Source organism: Ursus maritimus, unplaced genomic scaffold (assembly GCF_017311325.1).
Source record: "Ursus maritimus isolate PB19 unplaced genomic scaffold, ASM1731132v1 scaffold_24, whole genome shotgun sequence".
In the NCBI taxonomy this organism is placed as follows: Eukaryota; Metazoa; Chordata; class Mammalia; order Carnivora; family Ursidae; genus Ursus; species Ursus maritimus.
The window spans coordinates 18,502,446-18,522,155 of record NW_024424897.1 but is presented as its reverse complement, the minus strand read 5'-3'; the positions used below and the strand labels follow the sequence as shown (position 1 = coordinate 18,522,155).

Here is a 19,710-nt window from a genome sequence, read left to right as displayed (position 1 = left end):
ATAGAAAACAAGGTCTCCTCTCAGAGAGCTCAGGAGCCCCCCCAAAGCCAGACTGGTCTCTATTCTCGAGGAGCACACACTCAGGAGGCACAAAGCCAGGTTGCGCAGACCGTATGCTACACAAGGACACCCAGCCAAAGGGGCAAGTTGGGGCTGAAATCTAGCCCACGCTGCGGTGGCTGAGCCACGTGCTCTGGCAAGAAGCATCCGCCCAGAAGAAGGGCCACCTCTAAAAACTGTACACAAAGGAACACTTGTGTGGGTTAGCAGTAGCCCTACGCAGAGACCTGAATCCAAATCCCAGCTGTCACTTGCCCTGTGACCTTGGGCAAGTTGCTTAACCTCTCTGATCCCTCTCAATTGTACAACACGGCTAATAATACCTTCCTAAAAGAGACAAGGTAAGGAAAGCACCTGACACCCTTGTCACTTAGGACATTATTAGCTCCCTTCCCAGCTGAGCCTCGCCCTTCCTACCTTCCCCACACCCCTCCACCTACACACCCACACACCCAGCCAAGCTTGGAATGGTCTGAAGAACGTGAACAAGACGATCCAGGGGAAACCCCAATACCGAACCCAAACCCCATGGCACTTCCCAACATTCGCAGCATCCCTTCCTGGCACAAGCAGGATTCACACCCTCCCTCACCGGGGAAAGGAGACTCCTCCTCCATGTCTGCTCATAGAATCCTGCACAATGCCCAAGCATCAGCGCTGCCCAGTCCGCGCCGCAGGGGAATCCAGGGCCCACAGAAGGGAAACAGGGGATCCCCCAGCGCTGCGTCCTTGGGAATCCCACACAGGAGCTCGAGCTCCGAGGCTCCCTAGGCCGCAACGAGGCCTGAATGATGGGGGTGCCCACTGTGTGCTGGGCTGTTGTGGAGAAGCCAGGCAGAGACCCCATCCATCAAGGAAGACCCCTATGGCACTATGAGAAGCTGCGATCGGTTCCCCTCATCAAGGGACAGTACAGAGGGGGGCTCCCGCTGCCAAGACTCTGGCTCACCCACTGGGGCAACTCACCACATCTGTCTGTTCACCCAGAGGGCCAAGCCCCAGAATAGAACCCAGGAATCCTGACCTCAGCCCTGGACACCAGCCCCTTAAAAGCAACATTCATTCATCCATGTGCCAGGCATGGTGCTGCGGAATGGCCGTGCACAAGACAGTCCAAGGAGCAAAGGATGGCCCTAAAATAGTGTTCCAAAGACTCGCTGGCGGAGTAGGCAGAGTCCAGGGTAGACAGCCACCCCGGAAAGCCCCGTTCCCCAACCCCTCGAGCTGGGGAGGCCTGGCGACACACACTGCCCAAGAAGCGTCCCTGGACACCTGCTTTTTTAGCCACAGGCTTCTGCATCCTGTCTGGAGACTGATCAAGAGATGGGGAGAGGAGGCAGGCGGGGGTGGGGGGGGAACACCAGGCTGCCTGGGCCCTCATGGCCGTGTTTATCCGGGGTGGATTTTTTTTTAACCCAAAGGTTAAAGCGTTTCTATTTGAAACATCTATTTACATTCCAGAGTCCAAAAAAAAAAAAAAAAAAAAAACAAGGCAGCCGAGCTCCAGGCCTATATCTGTCCCCAGCCGCGTCACAGACACAGCATCAGAGCTGCGCAGGGGGAACATTCTTAGCCCTCTCCCCGAGCCGCTGAGGTGACTCACGCCTCCCTCCTGCCAGCATGGACCACACCACCGATCAGAAGGCTAGGCAGTGTGTGTGTGTGTGTGTGTGTGTGTGGCAGGTGGGGGCATGGGGATCTGGAGAGAGGGGCTGGGATGGGGGGAGGTCTATGCAGGGACAGGCAGCCTTAGGAAAGGGATGAGAGCAGCAGGGTTCCAGCCTGCAAGGCTTCTGGGGTCTAACTTGAAAGAAGGTAAGAGAACATGCTGAGGGGGAAACTTCAGGCCAATGGCCAGCTGCTGCTGGGAGGCAAGGGACAGCGAGGGGAAAGGGCAGGATGGGTGGACCGGTACGGCATCTGTCAGATGGGGGAGAGCTGCCTGCAAGCAAGACTCCACGAGTCAGCCCTCTGCCCTCCAACAGACCGGCCTGACTCTCAGAGGCTTCAGGGCAGGGGTCAGCAGGCAGGGCCCTCACTTACAGCCACGGGCTCCAGCAGACCACGGCTAGAGCAGTCCTCTGTGTTTACGCTTCCTCCCGGGGGGATGGTGTCAGTTCCCTGCACGGCTGACCTCCGAGGCCATGCCCCCATCCCAGAGGCCTGTGTGGGCACCCTGCAGGGCTGGCTCCTGGGGTTAGGCCCCTACCCTAGGAGACTATGGGGACACCACTGCCCAGGCAGATGGCAGGCCTCATTCCGAGGATTTTCCAAAACTTCCCAAAACATTCATCCTCTGACATATCTTAGTCCATCCGCCACCTTATCCCTGGACGGCTTAGAGCCAAATCACAGGTACGTGCGTAGGCACCCAGCTCCCACCTTCCAATGCAAAGCCTGGGACCCACACCCATGTATCCAGAGGCAAAGGCTCCCCGTGCAGAGGCACACAGACACCCACACCCAAGTGCCAAGCCACTGCCAGGAGGGACCAAGCGGGCATGGGTCCAGCAGGCCCCTCCCTGGAAGAAGCATCTTGTGGTGCCGGCCCGGTGAGAAGGCTGTGCCAGAAAGGCCTGATGCTGCCAACAGGTTCCTGGGAGGGAGGGAGGGAGTGGCCCAGCTCTGGGAGACCCCACCCCCAGCCAAGAGCCAAAAATGTCCCTGCTGAGAAGGTGGCAGGCCTAGGGGGTCCTCAAGCCCCAATGAACCGGAGTAACACTCCTTCACCGTCCTGAGAGGGGATGAAACCAAGGCCGGAGGGAAGGAGAGATGGGGCAGCTAAGGAAGCCAGGACCCCTGACATCCCAGCTGCCAGCTTCTACCTGCCCCCACCACAAATGCATCACATCGGATTCCCGGGAACGCCTGACTGCGGACTTGCAGAAGCCACATGCCCCCAAGAGCCCAGCCAGAGGAGCTGGGGTAGCCTTGAACCTTCTGGACACTCGACTACGGCTTATTCCCCTGCCCAGACCTGGGGAGCGGGCCACTGGGAGACAGGTCACTGACCCACTTCCTCCCCTCCGACCACAGTGCCAACTAGGCCAGGATCCTCCGGTAATCCACAGCCCCCAGCAGCTTATGCCCACCCTGCCGGAGGCCAAAGAGACTCAAGAATGCAGCAAAGTGCAGATGGAGGGCATGGCGGGAAGGCAGGCTCAGGCCAGGGAGAGCAGGGAAGCCCACCTTAGTAAGCATGGCTCCCCTGACCGCCCATGCTCTCAACAAAGCCCTTCACAAAGATCTAGGCAGGACCCCACCTGGGCGATGCTTGGAGCCAGATGCTCAACCCCAGGGACAAGGATGCCCGATGGCAGAGGGCAGGCGGGGACACCGAGGCACTTACCTGCCACAGGGATGCCGTGTAGAGGGGTCCGAGGCAGAATTTCCAAGGATGGTTCCCGGCCTGACATCCCATCTGCTGAGAAACAGGATTCCGTCTCATAGATGGTCTGCAGCATCTCCACGAGCCCCTGAGCCTTGGGCACCAGCAGCATGCCAGGGAGGGGGCCGCCGGAGGCGGGAGGGGGCTGCCGGAGGCGCAAGTCGGCCAAAGGAAAGGTGTTCGGGCGGAGCCCTCACTGCTCAGGGGCTCCCTTAGGCCACTGCCGCTGGGACCCGGGCTATGGGGAGGCGCCTCATCCGGCCTGGGCACTCCTGGCAGCAGGAGGAGCCAGGAGGCCCCGGAGCGGCGGGCCCAGCTCTCCTCTAGAGGGGCATCGGACCACCGGCCTTCCCCCAGCTCCCGGGAGCCGCGGTATATGGCTGAGCGCTCAGGGGACAGGAAGGGGAGCTCAGCAGGCAGGCGGGCTCTCTGTGTTCCCTCCCAGCCCTGGGTGACAGCTCTGGGCCTGGCTCCCTGCTCCTTCTTCCCGAATGAGCCGCCGGCAGCTGGCAGGAGACTGAAATAGCAGTTGGGGGAGGGCCCTGGCTATAAATAGGTGGAGCATGCTCAGGGAGCCGCCGGCCGGCTGCCAGGAGCCCGGGCCTGGCGGAGGCCCCAGGGGGGGAGGCGGTTCCACCCCAGGAGGAAGCGCCAGGCAGGGGGATGGGAACAGGGGAGGGCCCGCACTCAGGGCCAAGGCCGCGGAGCCGGGTGGCCAGAGGCTGGGCCGGGGAAGGGCACAGGCAGGAGTACCCATGTGTCTGGGAGCCGCTCTGGCGCTGTTCTTGGCAGGCGAGGGGCTGGAGACCCAAAAGCCAGGTTCCATCTCTATGTTCCCTCTCGCCATCAGAGCAGGTAAAGAAAGCAGAAGGGTCTGGGAGAGGGTGGCAGACAGGGCCACCTGGCCTAACCTCACATCTTTCCTGGAGTCCGCCTCACAGCCAGATGGGAGTTGACTTAACTCCTGTCCTCCCTCAGAGCTGGAAGGTGCCTCCCCGCCCCCTCAACCAGAAGGGAGACCCCAGAGCAGCAGCTAAATGGCAGCTTCCTCCTACCCATCAGGGGTGTCGCCTCCAGGGGCTGCTCAGCTTCCTTCCAGGAAGCTTGGCCCTAACCATGGCCCTAACCATGGAAGGGGACCGGGGAGCACCTGCCCACCGTGGGAGCACAGGCAGCTCCTCCCTGGCAATGTACCAGGTGCAACGCTAGCAGCAGCACATACGTCACCTCATTTACTCTGCACGATGACCTCAGGAGATAGGTGCAGGTGGGGAAACTGAGGCAGAGAACTGCAGTCACTCACTCTAGGTCATACAGCTGCTTAAGTGGTAAGGCCGGGACGTCTGAGGCTCCAGTCTGAGTGCTAACCATCACAGCCCACTGCCTCCTACACAAAGGAGCACATGAAGCTGCCCCAGGGTTTCCATGAACACATAATATGACCCCCCAGCACCCCGGGAGAAACAGACGTGAGGCTGGAGCCCCTCTAAGAAGACGCAAGAAGCCGCCAGGGGCCAGCCCTTCCCTCCCAGCTCCCAGCCTGGCACAGCCGCCCAGGCTCCTGGGGCCCTGATGGGACCTCGGGCTAGTGCACCACGAGGACTGGTGACACCTGCCTACCCTGCTGGCTCGTCCCTTCTCCTCAGGTTGTGCCTCCCACTGGTACAGAGATCCCACTTGGCCCCCTGACCTCACTGGAACCTTTTAATAGCCTGGTTATTCCTGGGTCTGGGTCCCCCTCCCCCTTCCTGATGTCACGGTTGCTATTTTGGAGCCCCCTCTTGGCCTCTCCTTGCCCCCAACTCCAGGCCTGGAGCCAGGGACACCTGTCCTCTCCCTGGACTGGATGACCTCACCCTCCTGTTGGGAGCCCTGGAAGAGCTGGCGAACCAAGGACACGGTAGCCATGGCTCCCGCGGCCCGGCTTCGCCAGGCAGGGAGGACAGCAAAGGGGCCTCCTGCCCTCAGGTGGGGGGAGCACAGGGACAGGGCAGGTGGCAGAAGTGGGCTTTCCCAGGCCCTGGACTAGCTGGTCTTCTATAATAAGATGTACGTTGGGGTGGGGGGTGGAAAACAGGACCTGAACAAAGGTCTAGAGCGTCGGCTTCTCTGCCAGGGTAGACTCTAGAAAAATGGTGAGGGAGCAGTGCTCCCCACGGGGGTTTGGAGTTGGGAGACACCCCAGGGTGGGCCTGGGGACCTCATTCACCACCTCCTGCCCCAACGTCATCCTGGCCAACCAGACTCTCTAAAGAGGAAGGGAAGAGAAAACCAAGGTCCCCTCGGCGGGGTGATGGGCAGCAGACTCAAGGCAGCCCAGAAAGCCGGGGGCAGCAGCCCCTCCCAGCTCAGGACTCCACCCACCCACGCTGGGAGCAACCAGAAGGGCTGGCTAGCCCTGTCCTGGCTCTCCCTGCCTGCCCCAGGCACAGGAGAGTATGGTAGGGAGCCCTGTTCCGGAGGAGAGGAAGTCATCAGTTACAATGACTCAAAAGCAGGGCCCCCAGAACCTGGAGCAGCCAGAAACCCAAGGAAAGAGAACTCCTTGCTAAGGGAAGATAGGTGTACCCAGGAGATGGGGCACCCAACCCCTGTTGGGCCTCAGGGCAGTTCCCAGCACTGTTAGGACTTCCCGTAACAGCATGAAGTGGGAAGCAGTGTCAGACAGCCAGACAATCCTCAATGCACTTCCCAGAATCCTCCAGGGGAGGATCAGAGACAAGGCCTGGGGTGGGGACAAGTGTCTTCTTTTCCTCTGAGATTCAAGTGATACAACAAGGCCTTCCTAATGTCTAACCTCCATCCTTCCCGCTTTATAGCCCCTCTCCTTGTGGTTCATTTGTCTTCTTCGTCCCAAGCCATCCAGCTCTCCCATGTGTCATCCCACAAATCTTCCAGAGCACCCACCACGCACAGGGTGTGTGAACTCCACTGGGAGCGAGCACCATGCCCTCCAGGCCACAATGACCTCGTTCCCTTCTTCAGAGGTTGGCCTCGGGCCTCCTAACCCTCTAAATCTGGAGGAGGGGAAGAGCCCAAAGCTGGCTCCTTGAGCTCTTCCAGGCTCTTATTTCCTGGGCACAAAAGGTTGGGGTAAGGCCCTGACCTAACAGAAGAAAGCAAGTCTTCTTTGTGCGCAATAAAAATCCAAGGGCTGGCTCAGGAGTGCCCTGGATAGAGCAGGGGGTGCCAGCTGCCCCGGGGCCCCGGAGACGTCAGGCCTGCCTGCCCTCCAGTTTTCTCCTGCCCTCTGAGCCCCATCATGCTGGAGCCCGTCAGCACCACCCGGGAGCCTCCAGGGGCCAGGTTCTGTGCGAGGTGCTGGCTGCACCCTCTCTTCTGAAACCAAGTCCCAGAAAAACGTGAACTCGTACTTTGGCCTCTTTCACATCCCCTCAGGGTTGATCCTGCCTCTGACTGTCCCATCTGAGCCTTCAATCCCTTTCAACTGATGAAGCAGCGAAGGGGAGGGCGGAGCAGATCCCAACCTACTGTGAGCACAGGAGCGCCAGGGGGCATCTAAGTGGAGAAGGGACGCCAGGAGTCCACTTCCCAGACCCCCGCCCCACGCCCGCACTGACCCACTTTCTCCTCCTGGGGCTGGCTGCCTGCCTTCCCCGGGGGCTCAGAGGCAGAGCATGAGCCCGAGGCTGGGAGGCAGGACGCCGAGGTTCCTGGCTCCACCCCACACCCATGCCCCAGTTTCTCTGGTCACCCAGAGGGGGCAGCTGCCTTCCCTCCCTCCTTCCTGGGAAAAGGAAGGAGAGAAAGTGTGGAGCGTGCTAGGAGGTGCTGGGCAGGCAGGTGTTGTCATGAAGCTTGTCTCCCCTCCCACGCTGGGGCTAAGGAACCTGGCCGCCTCCTCCTGGGGCCCTGACGCCATCCGAACCTGGCTCCCACGGCGGGCCTCACTCTTGCCCTCCTTTCTGGGCAATGGCACAGAGGACAGGGCAGAGATCAGAGCAGGCCTAGGTCCCAGGTCCCAGGCCAGCTCCTCCAGCCTGGCCAGGCCGAGCCCAGACAGGAGGCAGGTTCTGTCAGTCCTTTAATCCCACTAAGGGGAGCAGAAACGACCAGTTCCAGAAAAAGAAAGAAAGCCTCACTCCTCAAGCCCCCTTTGGCCTGAAGAGAAGCCAGACACCAGGAAGTGGCCTTCTCAGGGAAGCAGAGGCAGCCCCATCGATGGCCTCTGCCTGTACTCCCAAGACTGCAAAAGTGGCAAGTCGGGTCCAACGCTGGCATTCAGCCCAGCCCAGAGGTAAGTCAGTCAGCTCCCGTTCCCCGGGGAGGAGGGGTGAGCCCCACAAGTAAACTGCTCTCTCTGCCTGCCGCCCCTTGCCCAGGATATTCTCTCTCACTGACTCATTTGCTAGGAAGGCAGGGATGGACCATCCTATCTTTTTCTTCTGTTTCCCCACAGGCTGAGCTCAGGGTTGGGCATGCTGGGGATACTCAAGGACTTGCCAAATACGAAAGCTCCCACACTGAGGGAACTTGAGGGAGTCAGGGAACAGAGCTGTTCTGTGCCCTGAGGAAAGAGGGGCGAATCTCGGGGATTCAGAAGAGGGTGCGAGGTGCTCAGGGCCAGGGCACCCAGGTCCTAGGGACTACCCATTCTCATCACTCCCATCTCTCTCCCCAGCCCCAGGGCCCCATGCTCTTCCTGGGGCTTCCTTCAGGGTATCCACAGCAAGGTGAACCCCCACCTGCCCAACTATGGTTTCATTTTACTTCTATGGAGTCCAAAGGCACGTGGTTTCCAGGCCTGGGCCGGGCGCCGGGTACCAGCAGCCCCAGCCCAGACACCTCTCTGAGCTCTGGGAATAGCAGGTGCTGGGCCCCTTAGAAAAGAGAGCTGTGTGGAAGGTGGCCATCTCCCCGGCCCAGAGCAGCTCTTCCTCTGCAAGGAGACACAGCCCCGGAGCCCCAGGAAAACTGGATGGGAAGAGCCTCCGAGGTTTGCCCCCAAGCCACAATCCCAGCTCCGAGGCCTCTCCACAGTCCTAAAATGAGGTTCCCGGTATCTGGCCCCCTCCTTCTCTCCCTCCTTTCCAAACACGAGAAGACAGCATCTCCCCCTGCTGGGGGGAGCTGGAAAGCCAGCCAGGAGGTGAGGCCAACTCTACAAGCCCCGCTCCCAAGGCCCCTCCTGGCGGGGCTCCACAGCCCTCCCCCCAGGCTGCCTGGCTCCTGCCGCTGCTGGACACCTCCATCTACCACCACACTCCCACCAGCCCTGGCAGAACTGGCTGCAAGAGGAACCTGGACCATCAGCATCTGGAAAGGCAACCCAGTGACCTCATCTAGCCAAGGTTGATTATTGTAGCCTCTCGCTATAAGGGAATAAATTCCCAAAGCTGGGAAATGTCATTCCCAAGCCACTGTCAGATGCCTCTGGGCAGTTTCTGTTCCCTTGGCCCACGGTTTGACCCAGGCTCGGTGTGACTGTAGGTGGCCCCTAGAGAGGTCAGCACAGTAGCTCAGAGGAAAGGAGCCGTTGGCACTGCTGCCAGTGTCCGGCAGAGGTGGGCCAGGGACTGGGGAGAACCCACCGGGCCTCTCCCTTCCCTTGGCCAGACCAGTCTCAGAGGAGAAAGCAGAAAGTCAGAGCCTGACAGCCCACCCCCAGCCCCGGAGTCCCACAGACCTCTCCGTGTCCACCTCCTGCCATAGCCCGTCCAGGCTGAATGAAGGCAAGGCCAGAGGTGGGAGGCTCCGAAGGGGGACTGCAAAGCCTGCAGAAGGGGGGGTCATGAGGCGAAGCTGACCTGGGGAGTCTGAAGAGTCCAGCCCTCACCAGCTGGCCCTCTACTCTGCCTGCGGCCACACCCTGAGTACGTTATGCCGGAGAGACAAAGGGGAGGGGGCACAAGCTTGACCAAAACAAATGGCACAAAGCCAAACAATTGCACCAGCTTCCAGCTTCCCTGGGTCTACTGGAAGGCCCAGGAGCCTTGTCAGGACCTCCGCCACAGAGCACCAGCATCGGGTCCCCACAAGAGCAAGCATCAGGTCCAGCAAACTGCTGATAAGCAATGAGATGGGAGGCAGCCTGGATCCACCCCCGCCCCCCATGCCGTTTCCTTCCTACAGACGGGTTTTCATCTCTAGGTCCTAGTTCCCCTATCCCTAAAAGAAGGGAAAATACTCCTTCGTGGGGGTGAGGCTGGGCCGTGGGGGGTTAAAGCTGAACAAGATAGACTCTGGCCCTCTAAGACTGTGCAGAAGAAGCCAGCCGGGGAGAGAAGGCAGTTATTACTCTGACCACACTGACCCGTGACCCTCCTGGGAAACTCCTGAGGGTCCGGCTCAGGCCACTTGGACACATCCTCACGGGCATACACCCAGACCCACCCATACATAAAGCTGCCTGGGGTCCCACCCATAGACTATTTCTGGCAGCACTAGGCAGCCTCCTAGGAGCAGAGGGGAATAGGACATCGCAGAGTCAAAGTCCCCAGATTAGGCATCCACATGTCCCCGGCCCAAGAAGAGAAGGGGCAGTCTACCCAGACTCAAAGGAGAGAGCAGAGACTCCTCTATCGACGTGTTGACACAACCCCCCTCCCAGTACCACACATCCCAACAAAGGCTGAGGCCAAAGACCCTGCAAACCTCCCCTAAGAAAAAAGCATGGAACGGAGAGAAACCTCCACCAGGAAGAGAAGGAACCACCACAGAAAGGAAGCTGGCTTCAGCTATTGTAGGAGACCTTCCAACATCATCCCTGGCCGGCCCAGAGACATCCAGGGACACACGTTCCCTCTCCGGCCTGCCCGTCTTGGCAAACAGGGCCGGGCAGAACTGGAAGTGCAGGCCCCCCGAGGTGAGACGGCAGGCATGGGGACAGAGTCGGACCCGTGTCCTCCTGGGGCCAGGCTGGATTGTCAGCCCACCAACTTCCAGCTCTACCCCTCGGTCAGTAACTTTGGTTTGCCTCGGTCCTCTTCTCGAAATGCTTCTCCATTCCTGACCCCCTCGTTCCCTTACAGCTCAGACCCAGAAGGTCAGCTGGTCTGGGCTGGAAACTCCCCCAGCCCCCTGCAGCCAAAACCACCCCAGGGTGCCCTTCTCTGGCCTCCCAGCTCTTACCCGACTCGGTGGGAGAGTTCATGCCGGCTCTGGGCCCACAGGAAGCTGGCGTTGGGGGCTGGGATGGGAGGGGGTGGAGCTGCGGTGATGTCAAGAGAGACAGACGATAACAGACAGACGGACGGGACAGGAGCCCGGGGCTGCTGTGCCTCTAATGCCCATCAGAGGCCATCCTTCGGGGCGAGGCAGTCAGGCACTCAGAGCGGCATCCCTAGGGAGAGATGGAGCAGGGTTAGAGGCCCCCAGCTCAGGAATCTGACAGAGTTGAAGGAGACCTCGGGGCTTGTTGGTTTACACCTGGGGAAGAGAAGGAGGGACACCTGCCCGGGGGTGGGGGCAGGGGGGGCAGAGGAAAGCAGCAGCACTGGCCAGACCCTGGCTGCTTCTTTAACTGGTGAGGCTGCCAGCACTCAAGGAAGGGAAATGGCTACAGTAGCCACACCCAAACTCCTTTTCAGGTGGCAGTGTCCACTGCCAGGTGGGGAGACCTTACAGACCCGCTTGGGTGCCTGACGTGGGACTGGGTGTCCATGAAAGGAGAAAGCGCAGGGAGATCTGAACTCTGTCTGCGGCAGTGGGGAGATGTGGGGCTGGAGTCCCTGGCAAAAGGTAAGGGAGAAACTGGTATCCCAGCCCCAGCCGCCTGAGCGGGGACTCTCAGACAGGGTGTCACTTTCTCCTTCCTCCCTAAGCCCTGTGCCACCCCACTCTGGAACTGTGATATGCTTCTGCCTTGATCTCCCCTGTTCAACAACGGGTCCAGGGAAGAAGGTAAGCGCCTCTCTTCTACCCATAACCCATGCTGTTTCCAGGAATTTGGAAAGGCAGAGACAGACACCCCACATCCAGCACTCCCCGGACTGGGGTCCAGGGCCCAAGCCCAGGGCTTTGTGTGTGTCGGACAGGTTGTGCCCTGTGCAAGCAGGTCTGAAAACCAGCCTGGGCTCTGCCTGCCAAGCCATGGGTCATCCAGGCTGAGACCACCCAGAGTAAAGGACACCTTTTCCCAGTTTGTACAAAGGCCCCAACGGTAGGTTTGCCCAGACCATCACAGTAATGGAGGATGTCCCAGTATTACAGGACTGTGAATTCGCCAGCCTGTCCCCACTCCTTCAGCTGCTCACCTCCCTCCAGCCCCATGGCTAGTCTTCAAGCCTCAGACACTACGCAGGCACCCACCTGGGCCCATCCCTAAAAGGCCCATGATCCACCCCAGACATGACCTCATTCATTCTCGTCCAAATGACGGCAGGCCCTCCAATAACGCAGTGAAAGGGGGGTAGCATGAGTGATCCACTGAAGCTGAAAGGAGTTAGATGTTAAGTCCTGACTCTGCTCCCCCAGCCAGGGACCGGCAATCAGCTCTGCTCCCTGGACAGCCCCACCTCCTGGCAGGATTAATTCTCAGTAAGCCTTGCGTTCTCATCAAGGATTCCCAGGAGTGCAGTCCATTTGGAGCCAGGAGCCAGAATCAGGCATGGCTGGGACACAGGAACACGAACACACACACACACACACACACACACACACACACGCGGAAGACCTCAAGTCTTCTTGGCCTGCTGCCTGTGCTTTCACCCACAAGGTTTGGACTCTGTAGTCGGAGAAAGGTGCACTCAGATGGGGAGTTAGGAGGAGGCAGAGTGAAGGGGCTGGATTGCTCCTGGCAGGCACAGGTGTGAGGCAAGGACAAAAGAGGCTGCGCAGGGCTCAGGCCAAGCTCAGGAATGTGGCAGGTGGGGCTGCTGGTGCCCTGGCAGGGCCCGCGTGGGCAGGCAGCTCAGCCCGTGCCCACCCCAGGGCTGGCGCCCAGTCCTGCTCACACCCTTTCCCGTGGGCTGGGGAACACAGGTTCAGAAATTCCCACGATTCCCAGCAGCCTGAGTGGCCCAGCCCATCTCCTCAGTGAAAGGCACCTCCACAGCATGGCACTCAGAAGGGGCAGAGCCTCGATGGCACAAAAATGGAAGTTAAGATCAAGTCCGAGCCCCCATCATCTTCACCCCCTGGAGAGAAGAGGAAGGGAGGGGCTCCGAGAATTCCATGTGGGTCAGGACTCAAGTAGGCCATACTCCTCACCCTGCAGGATGCAGCAGGACCCCTGGGCCCCCATCCACCTGCAGAGGGTGTCTGCCAACACCTCTGTCAAGCCTCCTGAGTGAACGGGGGCCTCGCTGGGAAACAAAGCAATGTTCACTGCCTAATCAGGACAAGCATAGCCTCTTGTCTGGGGTGGGGCATGAAGGGGGAAAAGGACAGGGGAATGGTTAAAACCTGGTTATTTGGTCCCTCCTCCGGTAAAAATTCCGCTGTTGCCTATAGTTACAGAAGGGTCTCGGTGGGCGGTCAGGGGCCCAGAGCAGTGTCACTTCTGGATGACAGAACATGTAGATGCCAAACCAGTGGGCAGCCTGGCTTCCACGACATCACAAGTAGGCAGACACCCCCCCCCCCCCCCAGTCCCCAGACCTTCAGCCAGGATGGCATGGAATGAGGGAAACCTGGTGCACCTCCCCCTACAAGCTCATGGCTAGACCACGGGAGGCAGGGCAAAAAACCCCCACCCCATTCATGAGTAATAAAAACTCTGGCAGAGAGTGGGAGGAGAAGGGCAGACAAGTAAAGGAGACATGAAGCAACGTAAGGACCCAGAGGCCAGAAGTTCACAGTGCTGCCCTGCAGGTATCTGTCCCTCAAAAACTCCCTCACAATTCCTAGGGACTCAGGTGTCCCTTCGAGGGCCTCTCTGGAACCTGGACTCCAGCACCACCAGGCAGCCTTCTCCCCAGTCCTGAGCACTGCAGCCTGGGGTCCCCTCCTCAGGTCACAGATGGCCAGGGGAGAGGTCTGAACCAAACTCTGGGAACCTGAGATGGCCCAGAACCAGAGATCTGTTGCAAAGTCCTCATCAGAGAGCTGCAAACCCACATATCCCATCCCAAGGCACAAAAGACCTCCCATTTCAACCCCTCCTGACTCGGACCATGGCACATCACTTTCCGGGGGGCCTCCAAGAGCTTCCACCACCTTGTGCCTCCCCCAGGCTGGGCCACCAGAAGCCCAGGATTATCAGAGCCAGGAGGGGTGGCTGACTTGGATGTCCAGGCCCCAAACTAAGGGAAGGGGGAGAGAACAGGAAAGGAAAAAAGGCACCAGGCTGACAAATTCATTTTTGCAATCGGCCCATTTCTGTTTGTCTGCTCAGACGCAGCTCCAGGCATCTGCACAAGCCAGATGGAGGAGGCTGCTATTTCTAGAAAAAAAAGGGGGGGGGGAATGAGAGGGGAGGGAGGGAGGAGGTGGAGGCAGAGGGCAGAAGACCGGGTCTGTTTGCCCTAAAACCTCAGGCAGACCCATACCCCCTCCCCAGCACTACCAGACAGGGTCCCCATTCAAAAAAGGACTGGGGCGGGGGCTGGGGTGAGGTGGGGTAGGGGAGAAGAAAGGCAGAGAAAGTTTAATTAGCCAAAGTCGACTACAATAGGCCCCCTCATGGGCTGCATCAGGTTTTCATTCATGAGCTAGCGACAGTGCTCCAAAAATGCCAAGAACCGCCCCCCCCTCGCAGTCTCTCTGAGCCTGATGCTGTGTTCCAGACATCCCTCCTCAAAGGGATGTGAGTAGGAAGAATTAATTATTAAAGAGCAGCTGGTACTTCGGCACCGACTGCACCCCCCAAGCTCCTATAGCTGATCCCCCTCCCCCTTATGCAGAAACACAAACTACACCCCCCCACCCCCAGGCCCCATTTCTAAACACACAACTAAGATGCCACCCCTAGGGAAGGAAAAGCAAACCTTTGTCTCTGCAGCTACTTGGAGTGGGTGGGGCATGTGATATTGCTGCCCCCCACCCCCATGACTTGGCCCAGCTACTCCGAAGGATACGCTGGGGAGGAAGGGGAGGCTGGCACAGGGATAACATGTCCTCCGTCCTTGCCCCCAAGTAACTTGCACCTGGTATCTGTCTCTCTGGTCCCTGGCATGTATACAGGACAGAGTGGGGATCCTGGGGGCCCACCCCTCTAACTCAGAAAGACCCCTACCTGCCCTGTCAAAACAGAGGCCAGATTTAACTCCAAGGGGACAACAGCGCAAAGAGAGGATTCAAAAGGGGCGGGGCGAACTAAGATCTCCCAAGCTTTGTGTTTAGGAGAGAGAGGAAGGAGAGAAGACTGGAATGAAGAAGCAGGCAGCCCCCAACATGGCTCACCCACCATCCACAGCCCAGCCCAGCCCAGCCTCTCAACTTATTCGCCCTCATCGCAGGGGCTCTGGTTCCTGGAACTAGGACTGAGGACCCTCTCTACCTAAGTCCTCTGAACCTGAAGGGGCCCAGGGCAAGACCCAGTCCCCGGCTCCAGTCCTGCAGGGCCGTCTGGTCAGGAGTGCCTCTGGCCAAGACTCCTGGATCTCCCAACCTCTGCCTCCTTTTGTTCCTCCCATCTGGCACCCTCCTCCCCTCCCCGGTGAACCCAAACATCACCACCATCACCCCCAATCACCAAAACGAATTCCAGGTCCCAGAAGCACAGTGGTCACGGGCAGATCGGTGGGTCTCTTGAGCACCCCCTCAAAAGTAACTGCAGCTGCTACCCTTCCTCTTGGGGGACACAGCTCGTTTCACAAGGCCAATAGTGGGGGTACCAGGTGGCCCCCTCTTCCCCAAATGAGGCACCTCTACCTTCCCCACTTCTCCCCGCCCCCCAACAACCAGACTCCCAAATTAATTACTTATCACCCAGCCAGTGCTCATCTTCCCCGGGGCCCCAGAGAAGGGTGGGGTAGGGAAGCAGCCTCCCTCAAGTTAAAAGGCACAAGCAGTGTCCCTGCCTTTATGAGATACAGACCCGGGATTAAAAATGGGGGGCACCCACCCCAGACAGGAAGGAGGGGAGCTTTCAGCTCTCCCTGGCTCCAGGGTGTCAGACGGAGAAGAGGATGGGAACAAACGCAATAACGCCTCACCGGGAAGGGGGTGAGAATAATGGGAGAGAGAAGTAAGGTGGGCCCGCAGGCCCCCTCCTCACGCACGGAAGTCAAGGACACAAAATCAAGGATGCGTTCTTAGCTCTGGGTGGAAGCGCTGTGGGGTGGGCAGCGCCCCTCACCTCAGAGCACCAAGAAAGGAGTGTCCAGCGAAGAGGGGTCTGCATAGAATCCGGGTGCAGGGCTCCAGTCGCTCTGCAACGCAACACGCGCCGCCCGGGAAGGGGCAAATCAGGCAGCCCCCGCCGGTCTCCGGGCCGTTTGAGGGTGCGGGTCGCTGGAAGGCGGGCCCCTCCCTCACCTGCAGGGAACGCGCCCCTGCACGGGAGGGGCGTGGAGGGGCGCGCGCGATAACCCCGAGGCCCCGCTCCCGGGCTGGCGATGCTCCCGGGGGGAGCCGGCTGGCACCGGGCGCCTGGAGGAAGGAAGGGGGGCGCGGAGCGCGGCGCGCGCGGGGAGCTCGCGGGCAGCGACGGCAGGAGGAGGGAGCGCCGCCTCGCGTCGCGGGGACCCGGGGGAGATGGGATCTGGGGTGGTGCGGCGCGCTCACCCCCTGCGGCTCGAGCTCCGGCTTCGCGGGCGGTGGCGGCAGCAGCGGCGGCGGCAGCAGCGGCAGCGCCTCCTCGACGGCTCCTCCATCTTTGCGGCGGCTCCTCCGGCTCCGCTCACCGCCGCCACCAACAACAACATTCGGAGACGTCACTCTCGTCACGTGACCCGACCCAGAGCTAAAAATAGACCCAGCCCCCCGCACCCTCCCCCCCAGGCTTCAGCCACCACCAACTCCTCCCCTCCCTCTCGGCCCTCCCCGCCGGGCGGGGCCAGCAACGCCACCGTGACAGCTTCTTAAAGGGCCGGCACCCCGCGAAGGGTTGGGCTGGGGAGGGGGTGGAAGGCACGGGATCCGAGCCCAGCTGAGTAGTGGTGGAGGGAGCGCAGCAGGGGACCCGGTCTAGCTGGTGGGCCCTGGCCTTCGGGACGCTCGACTTTCCTCCCTGCGCTTCCTCGACTTCCTTTTCAAACCGTGGATGGTGCAATCGTTGCCCGCCTAAGCGTCTCCCTAACACGTACTCCCGCGATGGGGGAGGGCAACTGGGGGTGGATTCCTAGGGACTGGGAGGGCCGCGGAGGCCCCATCTAGGGGGCTAGGCTGGGGGCGGTTGCTTGGGACAGGTCCCGAACCCACCAGATGCGACCGCACACATTGCATCCTTGCCAGGGAAAGAAAAGACTGGGAAAGGCCAGGGTATGGCTGTAACAGTTCAAGGCCTTCAAAAGGAAGACTTCCGGTCCCTGACTGATGCCATCCTCCTCTACAACTCCCCTAAGGACCCAATATGAATATATGTGATTAAATCTAGACAGTGTGTCAATGACCCAGTCATTTCACTAACAAAAATTTATTCTAAGGAAATAAGTATGATGTTCAAAAATAAGTATAGATGGAAAGCGGTTGTTTATACTGATGTGAAAAGTTGGAAACAACCTAAATAGTCATCAGTAGGGGACTGGCAGAGAAACTAGTGGACATCCACTCAGCAGAATACCATTGAGACATCAAAAATTATATATATCTATATTGACCTAAAGATGCTCGTGATACACTGTTTTCTTGAAAATCAGGTATTACAGAATTGTTCCATTTTTGTAAACAACAACAAACTAGGTCCAAATGTCTGAATACAGATGTACATTAAAAAGTCTAAAAGAATACATACCAAAATATTTACCTTTTGCTTTCTTCATCTTTCGGTATTTCTGAAATTTTGCAACAATCATGTATTAATCAGAAAAATAAATGACATAAATAAATGTTTCTGTAATGAATGATAAAGGTTCTTCCTACAAAGTATCTCATGAATCAGTCCACTCCAGCCCCACCCCACCCCTTGGTCTAAACCAAATCACCCCTCCCCTGAGATACTAGCTGCCTCTGTGACAGGTCCATTCCTGCCGCCATCCCAGCACCCTTCCAAAGCCAGAGTGGCCCTTTTAGAACACAAATCTAATAGGGCAAGGGCTTAAAACCTTTCCAATTTGTCACTGAAATCTGTATCTGGCCCAGAAAAGTGGTTTCCCAACTTTAGGATACTAACAAATACCTTTTTCAGTGGGGATGGGGCCCCCAAATATTCATTTTTAAAAAGCACCCCAGGGGATTTTGCTGCAGCCAGTCCTTCTTTCATATTTGGAAAAAAAGCAAATTAACAACTTAGAAGCTTCTATGTGATCTGGTCCCTGACCATCTCACCTTTCTTCCTTTAGCTGGCTTTCTTTTATGTCCTTGAACTGTGTGCCCCTTGCTCCTCAGGGCCTTTGCACAGGCTGGGTTTTTCATTTTTGTTTTGTTTTGTTTTGTTTTGTTTCTGGAATGCTCCCCTCCCTTCTTCTCTTTGCCTGGCTAACTCTTACTCATTCATAGAACTCAATTAAATATCACTTCCTGAAAGTGGCTTTCGTTGGTTCTTTAACTAAATTGATCCCCCTTGTTATATACACTTTAACTGATCCTGATAACAACTTGTAAATATGCACCGATTTGTGGCATTATATGTTCAATGTCCGTGTCTTCCTCTAAACTGAAGTCCTCTTGAGTGCAGAAACCACACAGCTCCTCCCAGCACAGAGCCTGGAACAACAACAAAAAGACTTAATGAGTATTTGTTGAGCGAAATGAATGAGTATTAAAAGATTAGGTCAAAGCGAGCACTTTCTGACTAGACAATGGACTCTGAGCAGAAAGACCACCCCCACAGGCAGAGATCCTCTTGCCTCCACCCCATAATGATGGTGTCACCCATTTGCTGTCACTCTTGATCAACCTTACGCTGTCTCTAGGGCGGTGGGTTGGGTTGGGATTTTGCTTTCTCAGTGACTATGTTTCGCCTCCCCAAACAGAGTATGAGCCACTTGAGAAAAGAGATAAGATCATATTTCTTTTTGTCTTTCCAGCACCTCGCACATCACCTTGCACATAGCAGGTACTCCGTCAAGGCCTCGGGATCCTGAAGACTCTGGAATTTCTTCTCTCAAGATCTCAGAACATGGGAGGAGAATCTCCCCCTGTGAGATGATGGACATCAATAACTGTCATGGAGCACCTTGGCTAAGCACTTCCCATTCCATAGAGGAGGGGACTGAGGCTCAGAGAAGCTAAATAACTTGCCCTAAGTCACAGAGTTCATGCAAACAAGAACTGGGGTTCAAAATCAGGTCTTGGGGCGCCTGGGTGGCTCAGTCGGTTAGGCCTCTGCCTTCCATTCAGGTCACCATCCCAGGGTCCTGGGATTGAGTCCCGCATCGGGCTCCCTGTTCAGCCGGGAGCCTGCTTCTCCCTCTGCCTGCCACTCCCCCTGGTTGTGCGTGCTCTCTCTCTCTCTCTCTCTCTCTCTATCTGTCAAATAAATAAATAAAGTCTTAAACAAACAAACGAAAAACTCAGGTCTCTCTGTCTCCCTGTCTTCAGACAGGGCCTGAAGCACTTGGGCTCCCAGCACGCTAGCCCTCTCCTCCGGAGGTCCCTGAGATTATCACCTCAGTCCCCCAGGGACCAAATGCCCCAGAAGTTATAAAAATTCACCCTGTGGGGCCCTAATGGGCCTTCAGATTTCCCCTTCCCAGGTAAGTGGGGGTTAAATAATCCTGCACTCACTCCACATGTGTCTTTGAGTATCTGTGGTGGGTATTGTGGATATAGAAATGAATCTGCCTTTAAGGAACTTAGAGTTCCTCACAGAGAATAAAACTGTCTTTTGTTATGACTTATAGGTCCTTGCTAGGACCATTCGCTATGGAAACAAAGGTCATGGAGCTGTCTCAGTAAATGCTGCCTCAGTTTCCCAATGTAGAGTGAGATTGCAGATAGAATCCAGTAGCTCGTTAGGGAACTTCCACCCCAGGGATCCATAGTGAATTTGGCCTCTTGGTAGAAGGAAAGCAATTTTGGAGGAGAGCTGGGCCTTTAACCTATAGCCCGGCAGGTCGGCAGCACTACTGGACTTTTTAAGAAGAGTCCATCGGGGAGAAGACTGAGGACGCCGAGTAACACTGCTAGGGGCTCTGGGGGTCGCAACCCCTATCTGGAATCATGAGAAATGTCCTGGCCAGCACCTGGAGCAAGAGAGAGAATGAGCTTCCTCCATGCTCAGTGGATGCTGTTGAACCAATAGCACCCATCACTGC

At 57.7% G+C, this 19,710-nt stretch overlaps 1 protein-coding gene and 1 long non-coding RNA gene across 3 annotated transcripts in view; one reads left to right on the top strand and one right to left on the bottom strand.

Annotated features, from left to right (window-relative positions):
- The window catches only part of HDAC5 (histone deacetylase 5), a 35,777-nt gene extending 19,573 nt beyond the window's left edge, over positions 1–16,204 (bottom strand). Inside the window, exons 1-3 of one of the 2 annotated variants that reach the window (XM_040640540.1) lie at positions 16,079–16,204; positions 10,541–10,751; positions 3,410–3,484 (exon numbers count right to left, since the gene is read on the bottom strand). In XM_040640540.1, the coding sequence (XP_040496474.1) occupies positions 3,410–3,484; positions 10,541–10,562 (97 nt within the window). In that variant the 5' untranslated portion in view covers positions 10,563–10,751; positions 16,079–16,204. The remainder of the gene's footprint in view (positions 1–3,409; positions 3,485–10,540; positions 10,752–16,078) is intronic. The other variant, XM_040640541.1, reaches the window with a different exon arrangement.
- On the top strand, positions 7,219–18,800 carry LOC121104983. Its single transcript, XR_005837371.1, has 3 exons — positions 7,219–7,706; positions 11,233–11,311; positions 18,481–18,800. It is a non-coding gene; the product is annotated as an uncharacterized LOC121104983 (long non-coding RNA).
- The last annotated feature ends 910 nt before the right edge of the window (positions 18,801–19,710 follow it).